The 22,485-nt window shown below is 41.7% G+C and overlaps 1 protein-coding gene across 1 annotated transcript in view; it reads left to right on the forward strand.

The window, feature by feature from the left end:
- The window catches only part of ADAM22 (ADAM metallopeptidase domain 22), a 2,281,988-nt gene that overhangs the window by 1,544,928 nt on the left and 714,575 nt on the right, over window positions 1-22,485 (forward strand). Inside the window, exon 15 of the mRNA XM_044066314.1 lies at window positions 12,434-12,533. Coding sequence (XP_043922249.1) covers window positions 12,434-12,533 — 100 coding nt within the window. The remainder of the gene's footprint in view (window positions 1-12,433; window positions 12,534-22,485) is intronic.

Here is a 22,485-nt window from a genome sequence, read left to right on the forward strand (position 1 = left end):
GTTGTCTCACAGCAAGAGGTTCTCCAGTTTGATTTTCAGCTGAGGTACCGTTTGGGTGGAGTCTGCACGGCCTTCTTATGTTTGATTGAGTCTTGTTAGGGTGCTTTGTTTTCCTCCCACATTTCAAAGACATATAAACTGGCCGTGTGTGTGTGTGTGTGTGTGTGTGTGTGTGTGTGTGTGTGTGTGTGTGTGTGGGTGTGTGTGTGTATGTGTGGTATGGAAGAACAACTCTGGTAAGCTGTGAACATTGGCTTGAAATGATCGTCACTTTTGAAGTAAAGTGGTTATGTATGGATGGATAGATATATGTGGTTATAGATATTCAGAGAGAGAGAAATGTAATAAAAATTATAACAAAGTTGAATAGTGAAGTGAAATTGCACTTAAAAATTAATGGTCCAATTCCCAGATTTCATCTTGTTTAGTTTCATAGTTTCATAGTATAGTACTAGGCTATCTGCCCTGGGGCATTTGTAAGCCTAGCCATAGTGATGTGGCTTTTGCCACCCCATGAAATGGTACAAAAATGGACAGAATAAATCTAGAATACTGTGCCTCTGTCTAGTAGTGACACAATAAAGGTCCCCTTATATAATAGAATTAGTTTACTGTGCCCCTGTCTAGCAGTGACACAGATGTGACCCCTGGGGTAAACTTACGATCTCCCATCCACTCATCAAGATTTCTCTTGAAGAGAGTCAGTGAGGGGCTCTGCCTAATACGAACTGGGATCCTGTTCCAAAGCATGGGAAGCCTCTGGGTTATGAATCTATCCCTCCAGCATGTCCTATTCATACTTGTGCCGAGGTTTAAGTCTTTAGCTCTCGTGGTCCTGATAGATTTGGATTTTTTGAGGTGGAGCATGTCCATCAGATCCTGATTGGACATGGCCTTGTACGTCAGGCAGAGATCACCTCTGAGCAGGCGGTATGCTACTGAATAGAGCTTAAGTTTCTTTAGTCTGGCAGAATAAGACATATGTTGGAGACCCTTGATCCTTTTGGTGAGGTACTTTTGTGGTCTCTCCAGCTGTTGCAAATGCCAGGTGAGGTACATACCAAATGGGGCATTGTACTCAATCATGGGTCTGATGAGGGAGGAATATAGGGGTACAATGACATCCTTGGATCTGGATGTGAATCCCTTCGTGATGAGATGTGCAAGGTAGAATGATTTTCTAACCACTGGCAACGTGGGTGTCAAATGAGAGGTTGCTGTCTACTTGGGTCCCTAGGACTCTGATTACTTTTTCCGTACTCAGTGGGTTGCTGTCTATGTGATAATTTGTGGGTACTTTGTTTTTTCCAAAAGGGATGACTATACATTTTTTGGCATTTAGTTTAAGGCCGTGACTACGGCACCAGTTGTCCGTTTCAGTGAGGCCTTTTTGTAGGATGCGTGTGTCTGCTGGTGTATCGACTATGGCACCTAGTTTGCAGTCATCTGCGAACTTTGTCAGCCACAGCCCTCCCATGTTTGCTTTAACATCTGAGAAATAAATGCCGAACAAGAGGGGTCCCAGGACAGATCCCTGTGGGACACCACTTGTGACTGGCTTTGAGTCTGACATTGCTCCAGCGATTTTAACTTTATGGGTTCTGTCCTTTAGCCAGTTTGCAACCCATCTAGTGACATAAGGGTTTACTTTTAAGCTGTTTAGCTTATCTATGATGCCTGAGTGGGGTATTGTGTGAAGGCCTTAGCCAAGTCCAGGTATGCTGTATGGACTGCTTTGCCCTCATCAATGGCTCTAGTGACTGTTTTGAAAAAGTCAACCAGGTTTAAAAGGCAGGATCTGCCCTTTACAAAGCCGAACTGGGTGGGGTCAAGTGTCTGTAGGTCCCCTATGTCTCTGTGTATGAGTTCCATAATGATTCTTTCCATAGCTTTGCAGACCAGGCTAGTTAAGCTTATGGGCGGTAGTTTCAGGGTCTGTAGAGGCACCCCCTTGTGGAGTGGGACCACTGTTGCTGTACGCCAGTGTTCAGGTACATATCCCGAAGTAAGGCTAAGGTTAAATAGCATTTTTATGTGTGGGTTTAGCTCCTCTTGGAGTTCACGTAACACGCACCCCGGGATACCAGTCCCATTGATGCTGTGTTTTTTGCTTTGTTTAGGGCGGTTCTCACTTGGACATCTGAGATGACAGGGAGATTACATTCAGCTGGGATAAGTATTTCTTCTTTTGGGGGTGAAGGAGGGGAGAAATTTGCACTGAACCTGTCAGCCAGAATGTTGGCAATATCTGTGGGTTCAGTGTATTTTTTTGTTGTTGTGAACCAACTCTGAGCATATCTGAGGGTTTCCGCCCAGGTTTCTAACATAGCTGAAGAAGGCTTTGTGGTTATCTTTAGTGTCCTTAGCGATTTTTCTCTCAAAGTTTGCCTTGGATGTTTTTATGAGAGAACGTAGTTTTCTGCTAATGTTGATCAGAGATGTCTTCCCTTCATGGGATTTCGCTCTGATGTGCAGTAGCTTCCTTCTTTTGTTATACAATTTGTTTATGGCTGAGGTCCACCAGACAGGACGCTTACATTTGGTGGAGAGGGATTTGGATTTGTTTGGGATTGCATGATCCATGCATTCTTGAAGATGTCCATAGAAAGCATTTGTGAAGGATTCGGCATTGTGGGATGTGGTATCCACTGGCACAGTGGGCTTAAATGATACCATCTCAGTCTTAAGAAGAGTGAAGTCTGCTTTTGAGAAGTTTTTCACTGTGGTCTTTTGTGCTGGGGGTGGAGGTGAGATATGTATATCCAGGGTGATTAGTTTGTGGTCAGATCTCACTAGTGAGGGGTATACTTCCGGTGTGGAGCATTTTGTCCCCATGTTTGTGATGATCAGGTCTAGTATATTATCTCCCCTAGTGGGAGAGGTGACTAGTTGTTCCAGTGCATTTGAATTTATGAATTCCAGGAACCTTTGGGCTAGGGTATTAGGGCTAGAATAATGTACCCAATCTATGTTTGGGTAGTTGAAGTCTCCCAGTATTTTGTGATACATTCATATCCTCCAATGTCTTCAGGAAGGCTGAGTGGGGTTCTTGAGATTGGGAGGGTGGTCTGTAACATGCTACCAGTTGTATAGCAGTTTTGCCTGTGGTTAGTTGCACCTGTATGGTCTCAGATGCTTCATGTGTTGCTACTAAAGTGGAGGTGTGGGTGTCCTTTATGAATATGGACACTCTACCTCCCTTTGTGGTTCGGCCCGGGTTTTGTGGCCGAAAAGCATGATACGAGGTATAGCCTGGTAGCGCTGGGGTGCTCTCAGGAGCCTTGAACCAGGTTTCAGTTACTGCACAGACGTCGATGTTCTCCATGCTGAGGAGTGCATCAAGTGCCTGCATCTTGAGATTTAGACTTCTGGCATTGAACAGCATTACCCTTAGTTTTTTCCATTTTTGTTTTCTAAGGAGGTGGGTTTGTCTTTTGAGCCTTGCCCAAAAAAGGCACTATGGGGGTGGCAAGAGCCTTAGCCAATATCCGGAAGCCCAGTGGTGACAGGTGTAAGCCATCCCTTGCGAAGCAGCGTGGCTTGTCCAACATATCATCCCAGGCAGACAGACATTGGATCCCCTTAGAATGACACCAGTACTTGAGCCAATTGTTAAAGCTGATCATCTTGTCTTTGTATTGTGGTATCATTCTTGGTGAGGGCAAGATGCTGCCCAGGGTCAGGGTCATACCAGCCTGGGCTACATAATCGGAGAGCTCCTCTATGTCTCTTTTCATGTAGACGAGGGAGGTACGTCTCAGGTCATTCACACCAGCATGGACAATGACGGAGTCATATTTGTACTTGCTTTGGAGTGACCTGAGTGCGTGTGTTATGTGGCGGATCCTAGCTCCCGATAGACAGCTCACAGTCACCTTCTCCTTGTTCAGCCTGGTCAGTGGGACATCTGTGTGTCTGACTGTGGAGTCACCTATTACTAGTGTATCAGGCAAGGTGTTTGACCTTAAGGGCTGCGATTGGTCGACACACTGATTTATTGAAGTATGTGTTGCATGTGTTTTGTTTTGAGGTGTTGGATTTTTGGATGTCTGCTTTGGGAGCCTCTGTTGTTTTGGTAAGTTTTTATTAGAGCCTCAGTATGTCTTTGTGTTTTTATGTGTTTGGTTTGCAGTTGTGGTAGGTCTATGTGGGACTGGGATTGTTGTGTGTGTGGTTGCCATCTCCTCCTGTATGGTCATGCCAGCCCTGAGTTGAGAGAGTTCAGCCTCCAGTTTGGCTATATAGTTGCATCTCTCACATGTATTTGTGTTTGTTGGGAGGAGGAAAGGGTTGTCTGTGTACATGAGACAATTGTAGCATAGTCTCAAGATACCCAGATTGACCAGCTGAACTGGAGACGCCAGTAATCTACCACTCGACATGCTAGAACAGTATAAGCGAGTGGTATACCTTTAAGGGAAGTGGATATTCACAGGGGTGGTAAGTAGATTTAGTGCTTTACTTAGTACAAGAGTGCTTACTTAGTAGAGAAGTATTGAGAACAAGTGCTAGGCTTATAATACAGTGAGTAGTCTGGTTATACTAAGAGTAGAGCTTCCTTAAGGGAAAATTTGAAGAGCAGACTTGGCGGAGCCAGAAAAGTTTAACCAAGCTGCTATGCGACCAGCATAAAGCTGTGCAAACGGATTTTAAACAGTGAACTAAAAAGAGCTAGAAATGGTCCCAAACAACCAATTACTACAGCCTCTTGTGCTGAGGTCACTTCCCCCAAGGACAGGTAGGCTGCTCAAGGCTCCCCACTCCCACTGGTGAGCAAAGAAACTTCCTTTTATCCAAGTAAGGTAATGGACAACACAGGAACTACACCACAGCCCAGAATACAGCAATGCCTGTAAACTGGTCTAAACTAGTCGAGAAAGGCGGGAAAACAAGGATTATTTTTTGTTTTTGTTTTTCAGAGAAACACACAGAAAATGCAGAAACAGTGATAAATTAGTTACACAGGCTAGCACACTTTAGTGGGCAGCCTCCACAGTTAAATTAAACAAACAAACAAGCAAACTTTCGATCAAATTCGACTAAAATGTAACTTTAAGTGCAGATTTTAAAATAATGCAGCAATCAGTTAAAAAAAAGTTCAGGCTAGTTCAAGGTAAACTACAGAAGCTATTTCAAGTGAAAAAAAGCAAAGATACTTAAATCCAGAAGGTAGTCGCTTTTCTGAGTTCCCTGCTGCTAGGACCACTCTGTAAACCCACGTGGCGCTTGTCTGAGCAGTATAGCCAGAAAAAAACGTTCCATTTTTTAAGAACTATAAATGAGTGTCACTGAACGTAGTGTTTCTATAAATATCTCTCATTGTATTTATTCAGTAACTCCATATTCTTATATGTAATACTCTATAATGCTTACATTTCAAAGAGGTTTACTGTAGCTTTAGTGTCTACAGATGTACAAAGATAGTTTTTTTACTAGTACTATAAATCCCTTTTCCCCTAGAGAACGCTGTGCACACATTATGAATTTTAAACTGAAGAAGTACTGCACTCCTCTCAACACTTGCCTGTTTGCTGATATTCCATACTTTCTGGATAATCTTTACTGTTAGTACTATATGTTCTGTGTATTTTGTTTCCACACGTATGCCTTATACATAGTGTCACCTATTGTCAGTAATTTTACTCAGATGTGTACACACACACATACATATGTTTACATATATATGCATATGTAACGTAGACGTGTACACACACACACACACACACACACACACACACACACACACACACACATTCACATATGTATACATTTATATGGATATGTAAAGATATATATTACATATATATATATATATATATGTAATATATATCATATATATATATATATATTACATCTAGCTCTTTTGCAGTTCACTGTTTAAAATCTGCCTCTGGGCGTTTTTTTCTGGCTATACTACTCAGACAAGCTCCTCGTGGGTCTGCAGAGTGGTCCTAGCAGCAGGGAACTCAGAAAAGCGACTACTTTCTGGATTTAAGTATCTTTGCTTTTTTTTCACTTGGAATAGCTTCTGTAGCTTACCCTGAACTAGCTTGAACTGTTTTTTAACTGTTTGCTGCATTATTTTAAAATCTGCACTTAAAGTTACATTTTAGTCGAATTTGATCGAAAGTTTGTTGTTTGTTTGTTTAATTTAACTGTGGAGGCTGCCCACTAAAGTGTGCTAGCCTGTGTAACTAATTTATCACTGTTTCTGCATTTTCTGTGTGTTTCTACCAAAAAAACAAAAAAAAATCCTTGTTTTCCCGCCTTCCTCAACTAGTTTAGACCAGTTTACAGGCATTGCTGTATTCTGGGCTGTGGTGTAGTTCCTGTGTTGTCCATTACCTTACTTGGATAGAAGGAAGTTTCTTTGCTCACCAGTGGAAGTGGGGAGCCTTGAGCAGCCTACCTGCCCTGTAGGAAGTGACCTCAGCACAAGAAGCTGTAGTAATTGGTTGTTTTGGACCATTTCTAGCTCTTTTGTAGTTCACTGTTTAAAATTTGCGTTTGCATGGCTTTGCTCGGTTGTGCGTATAGCGCAGCGCCGGTTAAACAAGGTTAAACTTTTTCTGGCTCCGCCAAGTCTGCTCTTCAAATTTTCCCTTAAGGAAGCTCTACTCTTAGTATAACCAGACTACTTACTATATTATAAGCCTAGCACTTGTTCTCAATACTTCTCTACTAAGTAAGCACTCTCGTACTAAGTAAAGCACTACATCTACTTACCACCCCTGTGAATATCCACTTCCCTTAAAGGTACAGCACTCCCTTATACAGTTCTAGCATGTTGAGTGGTAGATTACTGGCGTCGTCTCCAGTTCAGCTGGTCAATCTGGATATCTTGAGACAATGCTACAATTGTCTCATGTACACAGACAACCCTCTCCTCCTCCCAACAAACACAAATACATGTGAGAGATGCAACTATATAGCCAAACTGGAGGCTGAACTCTCTCAACTCAGGGCTGGCATGACCAGACAGGAGGAGATGGCAACCACACACACAACAATCCCAGTCCCACATAGACCTACCACAACTGCAAACCAAACACATAAAAACACAAAGACATACCCGAAGGCTCTAACAAAAAACTTACCAAAACAACAGAGGCTCCCAAAGCAGACACCCAAAAATTCACCACCTCAAAACAAAACACATGCAACACATACTTCAATCAATCAGTGTGTCAACCAATCACAGCCCTTAAGGCCAAACACCTTGCCTGATACACTAGTAATAGGTGACTCTATAGTCAGACACACTGATGTCCCACTGACCAGGCTGAACAAGGAGAAGGTGACTGTGAGCTGTCTATCGGGAGCTAGGATCCACTACATAACACACGCACTCAGGTCACTCCAAAGCAAGTACAAATATGACTCCGTCATTGTCCATGCTGGTGTGAATGACCTGAGACGTACCTCCCTGGACTACATGAAAAGAGACATAGAGGAGCTCTCCGATTATGTAGCCCAGGCTGGTATGACCCTGAACCTGAGCAGCATCTTGCCCTCACCAAGAATGATACCACAATACAAAGACAAGATGATCAGCTTTAACAATTGGCTCAAGTACTGGTGTCATTCTAAGGGGATCCAATGTCTGTCTGCCTGGGATGACATGTTGGACAAGCCACGCTGCTTCGCAAGGGATGGCTTACACCTGTCACCACTGGGCTTCCGGATATTGGCTAAGGCTCTTGCCACCCCCATATTGCCTTTTTTAGGCAAGGCTCAAAAGACAAACCCACCTCCTTAGAAAACAATAATGGAAAAAAACTAAGGGTAATGCTGCTCAACGCCAGAAGTCTAAATCTGAAGATGCAGGCACTTGATGCACTCCTCAGCATGGAGAACATCGACGTCTGTGCAGTAACTGAAACCTAGTTCAAGGCTCCTGAGAGCACACCAGTGCTACCAAGCTATACCTCGTATCATGCTTTTCGGCCCCAAAACCCGGGCCGAACCACAAAGGGAGGGGGAGTGTCCATATTCATAAAGGACACCCACACCTCCAGGTTAGTAGCAACACATGAAGCATCAGAGACCATACAGGTGCAACTAACCACAGGCAAAACTGCTATACAACTGGTAGCATGTTACAGACCACCCTCCCAATCTCAAGAACTCCACTCAGCCTTCCTGAAGACATTGGAGGAAATGAATGTATCACAAAATACCATCATACTGGGAGACTTCAACTACCGAAACATAGATTGGGTACATTATTCTAGCCCTAATACCCTAGCCCAAAGGTTCCTGGAATTCATAAATTCAAATGCACTGGAACAATTAGTCACCTCTCCCACTAGGGGAGATAATATACTAGACCTGATCATCACAAACATGGGGACAAAATGCTCCACACCGGAAGTATACCCCTCACTAGTGAGATCTGACCACAAACTAATCACCCTGGATATACATATCCCACCTCCACCCCCAGCACAAAAGACCACAGTGAAAAACTTCTCAAAAGCAGACTTCACTCTTCTTAAGACTGAGATGGTATCCTTTAAGCCCACTGTGCCAGTGGATACCACATCCCATGATGCCGAATCCTTCACAAATGCTTTCTATGGACATCTCCAAGAATGCATGGATCATGCAATCCCAAACAAATCCAAGTCCCTCTCCACCAAAGGTAAGCGTCCTGTCTGGTGGACCTCAGCCATAAACAAATTGAATAACAAAAGAAGGAAGCTACTGCACCTCTGATCAACATTAGCAGAAAACTACGTTCTCTCATAAAAACATCCAAGGCCAACTTTGAGAGAAAAATCGCTAAGGACACTAAAGATAACCACAAAGCCTTCTTCAGCTATGTTAGAAACCTGGGCGGAAACCCTCAGATATGCTCAGAGTTGGTTCACAACAATAAAAAATACACTGAACCCACAGATATTGCCAACATTCTGGCTGACAGGTTCAGTGCAAATTTCTCCCCTCCTTCACCCCCAAAAGAAGAAATACTTATCCCAGCTGAATGTAATATCCCTGTCATCTCAGATGTCCAAGTGAGAACCGCCCTAAACAAAGCGAAAAACACAGCATCAATGGGACCTGACGGTATCCCGGGTTGCGTGTTACGTGAACTCAAGAGGAGCTAAACCCACACATAAAAATGCTATTTAACCTTAGCCTTACTTCGAGATATGTACCTCAACACTGCGCTACAGCAACTGTGGTCCCACACCACAAGGGGTGCCTCTACAGACCCTGGAAACTACCGCCCCATAAGCTTAACCAGCCTGGTCTGCAAAGCTATGGAAAGAATCATTATGGAACTCATAAACAGAGACATAGGGGACCTACAGACACTTGACCCCACCCAGTTCGGCTTTGTAAAGGGCAGATCCTGCCTTTTAAGCCTGGTTGACTTTTTCAAAACAGTCACTAGAGCCATTGACGAGGGCAAAGCAGTCCATACAGCATACCTGGACTTGGCTAAGGCCTTCGACACAATACCCCACTCAGGCATCATAGATAAGCTCAGCAGCTTAAATGTAAACCCTTATGTCACTAGATGGGTTGCAAACTGGCTGAAGGACAGAACCCATAAAGTTAAAATCGCTGGAGCAATGTCAGACTCAAAGCAAATCACAAGTGGTGTCCCACAGGGATCTGTCCTGGGATCCCTCTTGTTCGGCATTTATTTCTCAGATGTTAAAGCAAACATGGGAGGGCTGTGGCTGACAAAGTTCGCAGATGACTGCAAACTAGGCACCATAGTCGATACACCAGCAGACACACACATCCTACAAAAAGGCCTCACAGAAACGGACAACTGGTGCCGGAGTCACGGCCTTAAACTAAATGCCAAAAAATGTATAGTCATCTCCTTTGGGAAAAACAAAATACCCACAGATTATCACATAGACAGCAACCCACTGAGTACTGAAAAAGTAATCAGAGACCTAGGGACCCAAGTCGACAGCGACCTCTCATTTGATACCCACATTGCCAAAGTGGTTAGAAAAACATTCTGCCTTGCACACCTCATCATGAAGAGATTCACATCCAGATCCAAGGATGTCATTGTACCCCTATATTCCTCCCTCATCAGACCCATGATTGAGTACAATGCCCCATTTGGTATGTACCTCACCCGACATTTGCAACAGCTGGAGAGACCACAAAAGTACCTCACCAAGAGGATCAAGGGTCTCCAACATATGTCTTATTCTGCCAGACTAAAGAAACTTCAGCTCTATTCAGTATCATACCTCCTGCTCAGAGGTGATCTCTGCCTGACGTACAAGGCCATGTCCAATCAGGATCTGATGGACATGCTCCACCTCAAAAAATCCAAGTCCATCAGGACCACGAGAGCTAAAGACTTAAACCTCGGCACAAGTATGAATAGGACATGCTGGAGGGATAGATTCATAACCCAGAGGCTTCCCATGCTTTGGAACAAGATCCCAGTTCAGATAGGCAGAGCCCCTCACTGACTCTCTTCAAGAGAAATCTTGATGAGTGGATGGGAGATCGTAAGTTTACCCCAGGGGTCGCATCTGTGTCACTGCTAGACAGGGGCACAGTAAACTAATTCTATTATATAAGGGGACTTTCATTGTGTCACTACTAGACACAGTATTCTAAATTTATTCTGTACATTTTTGTACCATTTCATGGGGTGGCAAATGCCACATCACTATGGCTAGGCTTACAAATGCCCCAGGGCAGATAGCCTAGTACTATACCATGAAACTATGAAACTATATACCATACCTCTCAACCTCTTATTGCAAAAAAGCTGGACAAAGCCTAAAATAATGGGGAGACAAAGGCCCAAAAATAGAGATAGATTTTAAATATTGTGCTTATAAACTAGAAAGTTGCTAGAATAACAGGTTTTGTGTTAGCATGCATTTTGTGAGTGAGATGAAGAATATGAAGTCTAAAATGGAAATGCACGTCATTGTTTAGTAACGTCAGTCTTTCAGTGATTTTCCAAAAAAACAAAAATTTTATGAGGAACAGACCAGAAATATAAAGCACAAATATTTACATATAAGTAGGGAGGGTTATGGGAAGCCCAGTCCCGTCATGAGGGGTGCAGGGGGCTTGCCCCCCTACAAAAAAAAACAAAAAAAAAAACATTGGTTTTGGATTTGTATGCTCCAAGTTAATGTTTTGGAGTACACACATTGTAACATTGATGTTTTGAGACAGATAATTTTTTGTCGGTGCTTTGTCTCTGCTGTAACAGATCAACTTACATATACCTGGTGGGTTTGGGTTTATTGGCCTGAATTTAGCAGTACAGACTTTGAAAAAAAAAATGTTAAAAGTCGTGAGCAATCAGGAGCAATGTAGCTGAAACAAAGGTATACCCTTAAGAGGACACTTTCATATATCCCATAAGCCTACACTGCAGGAGGTTTAAGGTGTTACAGAGTGAACATTCTAGCTTTGCTGGGTCTTTCTTGTAATTTATTTAATTGATAGATGACTAGACAGACAGACAGGCAGATGTTTCTGTGTGTGTATATTAATATATTATTATATAACACATGCACGCACACACACATATTTTCATACACATACTGCTTTTTCTTGCTGAAGACAGTAGTACCCATGCTGGTTTGCCAACTTCATACAGGAGGGATGTGTGTTTGCTTGAAGTGCAGTTATTTCTGTGTCCTCTTGAGATCACATTGTCCCAGAGAAAGAATGAGATGCATCTTGTTTGCATTTTAGAGATCATGTTTTCTTTAAGTTTCCACGGCCTCAGAGTGAGAATATTAAGCAAGGGGGAGAGGAGACTGCACGGCAGGCTTGCTTCCTGTAAAAAGCACTTTTTGTTTTTGGTTAGTTAATTTGCACGACACTGTAGAGCTTCAATTACTGACCTCTCAGTTTTGTACAGTTCAACAGACCGACTGAAATTTGGGCCTAGGAGAGTTAGTCCGACATAATACACAATATAAAGCAAGTAAATTAACAGATCATGCAAACACACGTGTACATGTGTTTGTGTTTATAAGCCTTTAATAGTAAGAAATGACGATTTCTGCTATGAATATGCATATGTTGGTATTAGAGGCACATAACATTATCTTTGATATGAAAAAGAGAAGGATGTGTGTCCATGAATATTATGCTGTGATCCTGAGGTGTTGTTTTTAGATAAGAAGTTAAACTGTCATTCTCTTCACACGAGAACTAGTTGTTGCAGTGGATACTAAAGACACGATGGCACTATTAATGAAAAGCAGGGGACATTCCTGACTCTCTGTTCTGATTTTCTCTACTTACTTTGAATACAGTGTCTAGTATCTTCTGAGTGTTTGGCATTTGCTTAATACATGGAGAATGGATGTTCATAGCTGCATGCAAACCCATGAAACACATTGTCATACCCTGTCTTGGTTCATTATCATCTTTAGTTGTTACTTTAGTGACCCATAACTTTTTTTTCTTTTAGTTACCATCTTCCCAGCAAGTTTTCAAAATGTAATATTGAAGAATATCATGAATTTTTAAACAATGGAGGTGGAGCTTGTCTCTTCAATAAACCATCCAAGGTAATCACTTCAACCTTTTACTGAAAGTTTCTAATCTAAAACAAATGTACATTAAACTGTAATGCACACATTCATCTTGTGCTTCTCAACTCTTCAGTGTTTTGCTAAATGATGAGGATTTATTTTTCTTTATGTCTTTGTGATACTTAAGTTTACAGGCATAGCTAAAATGAGGTGAAGAGGGGGCCGCTGCCCTAGGCACAACTTGCTACTGGGGGCACTTGGCAAATGATGATCAGTTTGTAGTGCAGTACCAGAATTCACTTCAGTGCTAGTCAATACTGCTTTTGTAGTCAGAACTGAAGAGCTTCAGCACATCATGTCTGCTGTAAGTTGTAGCAAGCCACTTACAGATTCATAGGTTATTACTAGAGTTATGCCCACTAGGGCCTTTATAAGCCTACGCCCCAACCCAGTTTTGTTCCTGAGTACCTTGGGCATCTGTTAGGAGGGTAGTATGCTAGTAAGGAGGTAGATAAGGGTTTTTGGAGGGGAAAATGTTAACTGGGGAATATTTTACGTACTGACAGCCTTTGTCCATCAGAGCAATGGGAGCCAGCCCAGGAGTGAATTTGTGATTTCCCATCCACTGGTCAAGGTTTTTTTTGAATATGGTCAGGAATGAACTCTGATTCCCATGGATGGGGAGCCAGTTCCATAAGGTGGGGATCCTTTGAGTTGCATATCTGTCTTTCCAGCATGTTTTAGTTATGTCAAAAGCAAAGTTGAGATCCTTAGAGCTAATGTTTCTACTGCTGTTTGTTTTGCAGATGTGCAAAAGATCCATTAGGCCTGGATCTGAGAATGCCCTGTAAGCCAGACATAGATCACTTCTCAGTAGTCTGTAGGAAAATAAGTACAGAGATGGGGCCTTTAGGCAATCTGTGCAGGACAATGGTATTCATGCCCTGGATTCTTCTGGTGAGGAGCCATTGCAGGCATTCCAAATGTTGCACGTGTCTGGTCTGATACATGCCAAAGGGAGCATTGTACTCACTGGTGGGTCTGATAAGGGCCGAGTAGAGTGGTACTGTAACTTCTTGGACCTGGAAGCCATATTCTTACCTATAAGTTGAGCAATGTAGAATTCACCAGTCCTGATTTCTGGAGTCCAATCTGTGAGCCATCTGGCAATCCAGTGAGATATACAAGAGTTTTTGCCTAGTTTGGAGAGTTTGTCAACAGTACCTGAGAGTGGGGTATTGTATCAAATGCCTTGGCCTGGACAAGGTATGCGATGTGGGCTGTTTTATCCTCATCCATTTCCTTGATGACCCTGTCGAAGAAATCAACCAGGTTAAGTAGACATGACCTTCCTTTAACAAAGCCAAACTGGGATGGGTTCAGTGTTTGTAGGCTGCCGATGTTCTTGTCAATCATATCCTTGATAATTTGTTCCATGGCTTTGCATATTAGACTTGTCAAACTGATGGGTCTGTAGTTCCGAGGGTCTGTTGATGGTCCACTCTTATAAAGAGCGATGACTGTTGTGATCCTCCATTCACTTGGTATGTAACCTGTTTATGTTTCCAAGGACAGTGATATATAGCTTTAAGCAGTTTGTTACAGTTTTTTTTTTAAAGTAGAGACTGGAGAAGCAATTTTTATATCATCATTACAGTTGACCTTTTAAAGGAAATAACTCAAAAAGGGGACTTGAACAAAATAATCAGTATAGAGGCAACATAAACCATAAGCACATAATGATGCTAAGTGGCTAGGTAATGCTAGTGGCATTTAAACATTGTTATGCTTATATTTTCAAAAGAAATGGAGCAAATTACATTGTCCAATATAGTAAAAAAAAAAAACATGCTTTTGAAATGGAAGTTACATGATTCTGATTAACAAAATTCTTTATGAGTTTTTCAGTGTTGATGCATAAAATATTTTTTTTCAGTCCATGTACTCTGTCTACAGTTCTGGTAGAAATAATCTCTTACACACAGAACTGTAATAATTTATAGTCGGTACTGATTCAAGAATGTAACAGCGACCCCCCCCTGCCAACACTAGTATTTATGCTTTGGCTTTTTTGAGGTAACTCTATGAAACTATTTCTTGGAGAGTTGCAGAAGGTTAACATAGTACATTTTATTACTGTTTTGAAATAGCATTGAGTTGAGTAGGACAAAAAAGTTGTTATATTGGGCCGTGTGCTTTGCCGTGTTCCCAGGTCATTCTCAAGTCAGCACCACTGTGGAACTTTAATCACCTGATGTCGAGAACTGTATAACACAAATGATGTTGCTGGCATGGTCAAGGAGTATACAGACTAGATCCTCTACTCAGGGCATGGACAAACCTTCTGTGCCTGCTGATACCAAAGAGACAGACAAAACCCAAGAAGGACAGATTACTGTGGGCACAGGTAACTCCTTCCCCTTGAATTATTTATGTTAATGGGAGTGACCCGATGTATGTGCACAGCCCTTATGGAGGCACAAGCTTATACCATCTCAGCTTTTGCAGAGTTGATACTGATAATGTGAGGTGTATAGGATGACCTCCAGGAATGCATGTCTCATGTTTTCAGTAGCTTTAATAGAGTCATTTACATACTGGCAAAAGACCTGTCCTCCCTGGCTCACATTTATTTATTTATTTAAGTTTGATGACTGGGGAAGTGCACTGGGCCAGAAGAGGCTATTTTCAGTGGAGACCCGGGGAGAAAAGCTCCAAAACAAATTACAGTTACATTTGAATTTACAACTTGCAGGTTACAAAGAAAGGGAAAAAATGTATACATTTCAATTACATATTGCAAGTTACTAGGGACACAACAAGCAACTGTGCAGAAAAAGTTAAAGACATTTCAGAGAGTGTAATACAATATGTTAAAAGCTCAAGTGAGTAAAACATTTAAAATATATAGTAACTAGCTTATAATGGTAGGTAGAAGTGATCAGATACAGAGTGTAATTCGTGGCAGGAGAATTCTATGCGAGTTGAAATGTAGCTATTATTTCTTTTAGTTTAGGTGGTCTATAATGCATGGAAAGAACAGAAGGGGTTATGGAGAATACCACGGAAGATACACAGTCCAAGGCAATAGAGAGAATCTTAAGGAGTTGTGCAGAAAGAGAGAGGGTGGTTCACAGGTTCATAGATTAGTACTAAGCTAACTGCCCTTGCGAGCCATTTTAAGCCTAGCCAATTATCCCTTGTGAGACTCAAACCCTGCACCTTGTGTTTGTAAGGCAAACACCTTAACCATTAGGCCACCCTCCCAAACCAAGGGTGGAGAGGGGATTAAGTTGGAGTGTGGCATGGGCATATCCATTTGGATGATAGATGAGATAGTAGCTGGGTTTTGAAATTGTCATGCTTGGGAAAGATATGAAGGAGGGGGGATTCCATTTTTTGGCTATGGAGCAGGAGAGAAGTAGCTGGCATGGAGGATGAGATGGTTTATGGATTTGAAGGAGATTTTGGTTTGTGGATCTGAGTCCACATGACATGTGGCAGCCATCATCCATGGAGCCATTTTACCCCTGCCTCCAATGATTGTATCCATAAATAGGCCTGGACAGTCAAGGCCATGCTCACTCGGTGCCAGCACTTCCACAGCAACATCTGTTGTAGAAGTACCTATGGGCAGGAAAGCTCATTCCCAGGGTCATGCCAGTCATGGCCCTGCCTCCAATGATTGTATCCATAAATAGGCCTGGACAGTCAAGGCCATGCTCACTCGGTTCCAGCACTTCCACAGCAACATCTGTTGTAGAAGTACCTATGGGCAGGAAAGTTCATTCCCATGGTCATGCCAGTCATGGCAGTATCATGTCTGGTAATAGACATTAGTCACAGTCATGCAGCATACCACCATCTAACCAGAGACATGGTATTTCCCATGAAGCTCCTGGAAGAGGCAATTGTCATGGGCAAGGGCATATAACATCTACGATGCATGTTTTGAACCTGCTGGCTAGATTGAGATGCTCTGCTGCAATTACTGCTGAGGCAATGTCCCAGCATTCATAAACGCACACACACATAAACACACGCACACGCACACACATAAACATAAACACACACACACATACACACACACACACACACACACACACACACACACATAAACATAAACACACACACACATAAACAAACACACACACACACACACACACACACACACACACACACACACACAAACATAAACATAAACACACACACACACATAAACAAACACACACACACACACACACACACACACACACACACACACACACACACACACACACACACACACACACACACACACACACACACACACACACACACACACACATCTACACCTGTTATTGTCTCACACTTAAACAGACACTGTCAGTGGTACATCACACAAACTTCCTCAGTAATTCCTCTCCAGACCTACATGCTACAGAAAGAATGTTTCATTTGGTACAGCACTTACACATTTCCCTGTGAAACGCATTGTACACTCGTACTCTATTGCCCACCTATAAAAATGATATATGTGCCCTGCTCTTAGTATTGTATTACGTGGATTGCCTATGTGTGATGCACAGAGTAGCCAGCCTATGCATGGGCCAGCACAGCCTGGTGTTGGATTTGTAAGCAAACCCAGCATAGTTTTGTGTTGGGTTTGCATGCATCACTTTTGCTTTAGTGTATATGCTGTATTATGGGTAAAGGCCGTGTTCATGCCACTGTCTCTTAGCGAGTGCTACTGAATACTGCACCTGCCTCCATGTAGCATGTTCATCCCCTTCTCCTGGATCTTGCACTGACTTGTCATCAGGCTCAGCCCTCACTGTCTGCTATGCTAGGAGATGTTCCATCTGCAATTGCCCTCCCTGCTGTGCTTGCCTCATCCTATTGTGTAGTGCTGCACACACTGAAAATATTTTAGCACGGATGCGCAGGTCATACTACTAGGCACCACCAAATGCATATAGGCATGAAGATGTGCCTTCACTTGCCTAAGTACATGCTCCACAGTGACTTGGTTTGTGGTAGGGTATAGTTGTATCCCAGCTCAGTCTCACTCTGTGGATTTCTGATGGTTGTCAGCATCCAGGTTGGCTAGAGGTAGTACACTGTAATATCTGCCCTCTAATGTTAACAACTACTGCTGATTTTTGATGTAGATATAAAAGGGCAGGTTGGTATTGACAATGAAATGACACCTAACATAGGAATGCAGGAAAAATAGGCAAGCGATTAGGTGGACCATCAGATATCAAGCCATATACACATTTAAGTAGTCAGTCTTCTACTTCCTTGAATTCTAATAGTGTCAAAACCGTTTGTTTTACTAACTTTGATACTTAGATCAAACTTATAACTGTGCTACATTAACATTTTCCTGTAGGTCTTCATGATCTTTATTGGCAGTCAAGGTTTTCCTACGTTATTAACATAGGTGACATGAAATATTGAATTACCTGGTGTCAAATGTAGTTATTTATTATTTTATGTATGTATTTGATTTCTGTTAACTGGATTGGTTCAACTGAGCCAGAAGCCCATTTTCAGTGGAGACACAAGGAGAAGAGCTCCATTGTGATGCAAACAAAAATGCTAAGTATAAAGCCATACAAAACATGAAGGGATGGTAACATAAGGCAGTACTGGGCAGTTACATAAGACAGAGAAATCATGTACAAAGTAGTCAGACAGAGTGTACAATAGAGAAAATCAAGAGTGTGATAATATACTATAGTAGAATATACCAAATCAGTGTTGTATATGTTAAACGGGTATGACCTTAACACTGATCCCTAAGGCCTTTCTCAAACCTCAGCATTTGCTCTTTGATTGATTAATAGTATACCATATACAGAAATTTAGTCATCTCTTTAGCTGATCTATTAGATATGATGACACAAGTCTTGTTTTTTTCCAGTTAATATCGAATGATTTACAAAATCAATAAGGAGTCAGTCAACATTATGCCATCTTATAGGACCACAATTAAAGTGCTGGTAACAGTGCTGTAAAATTGTGTCTTTGGATAACTTTTAATATTCATCATTATAATCACTGCTGCAGTAGCATAAGCTATATGGGATATATCCTGCTAAGGATATAACAGCCAGTCAACTTCCAAAGCTTCAGGGCACCTTCCACATGCCCAAACATTAGTCAGCTCAAGCTGAGCTGACTAAAAGTCAGGTGTAGGTGCAAAGCCCTTCAGTTCTTTCTTGCTGCAAAAGACAGCACTTCTGTACGGGTTTTTCATGATCGACTACTTTCTAATGCTATTCCACTGCTGGGCAGTACTCCTTGAGAAAAAATTACTTTTCTATAAAAGATTAACTTTTAAGCTAGGAAAAACTGTTTTCTTGACTGTCATGTTAGGTTTGTACACTGAAATGAGAGCATCACTTTTTTACTTTAGTGATAAAAAAGTTGTTTTAAACTATTTTTCTGTGGTGAAACTGTTATTTTACATTTGGAGGCTGGGGTAAGTATCAAAAGTATTTTTTTTTCTGTAAAAAAGTTCATTTTTAACATTTTATCAGTTTTACTGACTATTGTTACTAAATTTCCTTGAGAATCAGGCACTATTTCTAGCTTGGCAATGGAACGGTATACCTGTTCCTTGTTTGGACCTGGAATGGTATACCTATTCCTTGTTTGAACCTTTTTCCAGCCTCAGAAAGAAAAATATTGGCTGGGAGTTTGCCTTTGCATCAGCCTCAGGTGGGTGACTGTGCTATGGCTAAAGCTAGCTCCTCAAGCCACTCATCTTTTTCTTTGGATCCCTCTGATGTAGTCGCTACAGCCATCATGCACTGAGGGTTAGACACATCCTCTGCAGCTGTCGAGCAAGAGAAGAGACACTGTTGTCGGTCATGGGAGAAGGAGCAGGGAGAGTGTCTCCCCTTATCTAGAATGCTGTGCTCATTTTTAGGGAATCTTTATGCAATTCTGGGTCTGTTTCTTTATAAAATCCTTTCAAAAATTAAAGAAAATTAAACATATGTCTTTTCTTGTTTCCATTACTCAAGACAGGAGTAATTTATTAGACTTAGCTCAGGGTCTACTGAAGACTCTTGACCATTCTTTTATGTCTGCTTCTTGTAAGAGAAAAAGAGATCCCCCCTTCCCTGAAGAGATTCAAGAGAGAGTAAACCTGTGGGGGAATATGAAGAGACAGATGTAGTTGTACCTCCACAGATATATAATTCAGATTCTTAGAAGAGTGGGTCATATGATAGTCCCTGTGATGGATTCTCTTTCTCTCAGACTATTTCCAGGACTTGTTATAACTGGAATTTACAGAGCCTTCACCTATTCCTCCAGTTCTTTCTGCCTTGGAAGCAGATATATAAAGCTCCTCAGCCTTTTACGTTTTGAACACTAATTCTAGATCCGACCCTGCAGCCTTTACTTTAGTGACTCAAGCTGTTGCTAAACATTTAGTTAATACTGATCCCTCTCCTTCTGACAAGGATGGGAAGGCTTTTGGCAAGTTTGGGGAAAAAAGTGTATGCTTCTGCAATTTTTGTTTTGGAAATTCTCAGTTATGTGGCTCATATGTTGAAATTTATCCTAGCTAATTGTGAAAGTATGAGGAATGTTTTGCCATCATTTTCTCCCTGTGAGGAGAAACCTGCTTTGTGTATTTTTTTCTGTTTCCTAAGTTGATTGAAATGTGCCCATGGCTCTGCGAATGCCACTTGAAGGGCTGCTGCCACAGGAGATATTTTGAGGAGGTTTGCCTGGCTGATTTCCCAGAACCTCTCAGAGGATGGAAATAAAGTTTTGAACTCTGCTTTGGATAGAGATTTAGTTTTTGGGCCTTCTGCGGCAGATGTCATCAAAAAGTGCAATGAGAGAGGAAAGTTGATTCATGAAATCTTTCAGAATTTTCAACCCTTCTTTAAGTTTTCCAAGGGATTATTCACTCCCTCATCTAACTTATGCAAAAAACAAAATAAATAGTCCCACCAAAATGCTATGTTTAAAGAACGATGGCAGGGAAGTTCCAAAAAGAAAGCAGACCCCCCCCAGTCCAAAGGACAGTCCAATACATCAGAATGACTAAATAAGGGATGTTGCCCCTCCCCGACTCTGGCAGTCCCCTAATCCTTCCAAAAAGTCTGAAACCTGTATTTATCTCTTTGGCAACTGATTGTTTTAGACAGATGGGCTCTTATTGTGACCCATCAAGGCTACAGATGGCAGTGTGAGGTTCTCCCTTATTTTCTCAGGATTCCTTATCATCTTCCAGGCCTCATTCTTCTCTTTCCTCCTGTCTAACAACACATGCCATCTCAGTGGGTACGAAAAGCTTTTCTTCCTCCTGCTCCTCAGATAGGAGAAGGATTTTATTCAAGGATATTCCTAGTGCCAAAGAAAGAAAATTCTTGGTGGTCAGTTCTGGATCTTTCCTTCGTGAACCAGTTTGGAATAGTATATAGACAACAAGCTCTCCTCTCCTTCACAAAATCCAAAACACAACTCTGACCCAAGTAAACCACCGACTGTGATTTACAAAGAAGGCAACCATGTAAAACAAAATTACTTTATTTTCTAGTGCTTCGGTGTTTCCACTTTCAAGGAATATCAAACAATAAAAAGATACAAAGCATATACTCTTATATATATAAAACAACACATTCAATTAACATCACACACCCACTAATTAAACAATGAATTTCCATCTTAAAGCAAACATTTCCAATTTAACTCATTGTTTAGACCAGTAGGTGTCATAGTTTTATACTTTAAAATGAAAATGCTCTCTTTATATAATAACTTTTGTTTTAATACATTTTCATCATTACCTAAACATTTCACAGTTTCTAAAACAGTACCTTGTAAGAAAGTCACATCGCTGTTGTGGAACATCCTAAAGTGTGAAGCAATTATTTTATCTTCTCTTTTGTTTTTAACATCCCTAACATGTTCCATGAATCTGACACAAAATTCTCTCTTAGTTTCTCCTATATAATAAAGTCCACAGTTTGGAATAGTGCCCAAGATGCTATCACTTAACTTATCATCCCTTTGAGTTTCTTAGTGACCTTAGATTTAAAAGATATATGTCATCACATTCCTATTTATCCAGATTTCAGGCATTTTTAAGCTTTTGTGTATCTGGATTGTATTATCACTTTCCTGCCTTACCCTCTGGTCTAGCCAGTGCTCCAGGGATGTTCACAAAGTGTATATCTCTTCTGATAGTCCACTGCAGACTACAAGGCATCCACATTTTACCTTATTTAAATGACTTGCTTATCTTTGCAGAGTCTTTTTTCAGGGTGTCAGGAATCTCTTTCTCTCTCTGGTCACACACCTGATTAAATGATCTCCTACCTGGACCTCGCAAAAGCCTTCGATACAATACCCCACTCGGGCATTATAGATAAGCTCAACAGCTTAAATATAAACCCCTATGTCACTAGATGGGTTGCAAACTGGCTCAAGGACAGAACCCACATGGTTAGAATTGCTGGAGCCATGTCAGACTCCAAACCAGTTACAAGTGGCATCCCACAAGGCTCAGTCCTGGGACCTCTCTTGTTCGGTATATATTTCACGGAGGTACAGGCCAACATGGAAGGACTGTGGCTGACCAAGTTCACAGATGACTGCAAACTGGGCACCATAATCGACTCTCCAGCCGACACAACCATCCTACAAAAGGGCCTCATAGAAACAGACAACTGGTGCCAGAGCCATGGCCTCAAGCTAAACGCCAAAAAGTGTATAGTCATCCCCTTCGGCAAAAACAAAGTACCCACAAATTACCATATAGGTGGTAATCCATTAAGTACGGAAGAAGTAATTAGGGACCTGGGGACCCAAGTTGATAGCAATCTCTCATCCGACAACCACGTGGCCAAAGTGGTTAGAAAAACATTTTATATAGCCCACCTAATCATGAAGGGATTCACATCTAGATCAGGGGAGGTCATCGTGCCTCTTTACTCATCCCTCATCAGGCCCATAATTGAGTACAATGCCCCTTTTG

The sequence above is a fragment of the Protopterus annectens genome, chromosome 3.part1 (genome assembly GCF_019279795.1).
Source record: "Protopterus annectens isolate FY-2018-M chromosome 3.part1, PAN1.0, whole genome shotgun sequence".
Classification (NCBI taxonomy): Eukaryota; Metazoa; Chordata; order Ceratodontiformes; family Protopteridae; genus Protopterus; species Protopterus annectens.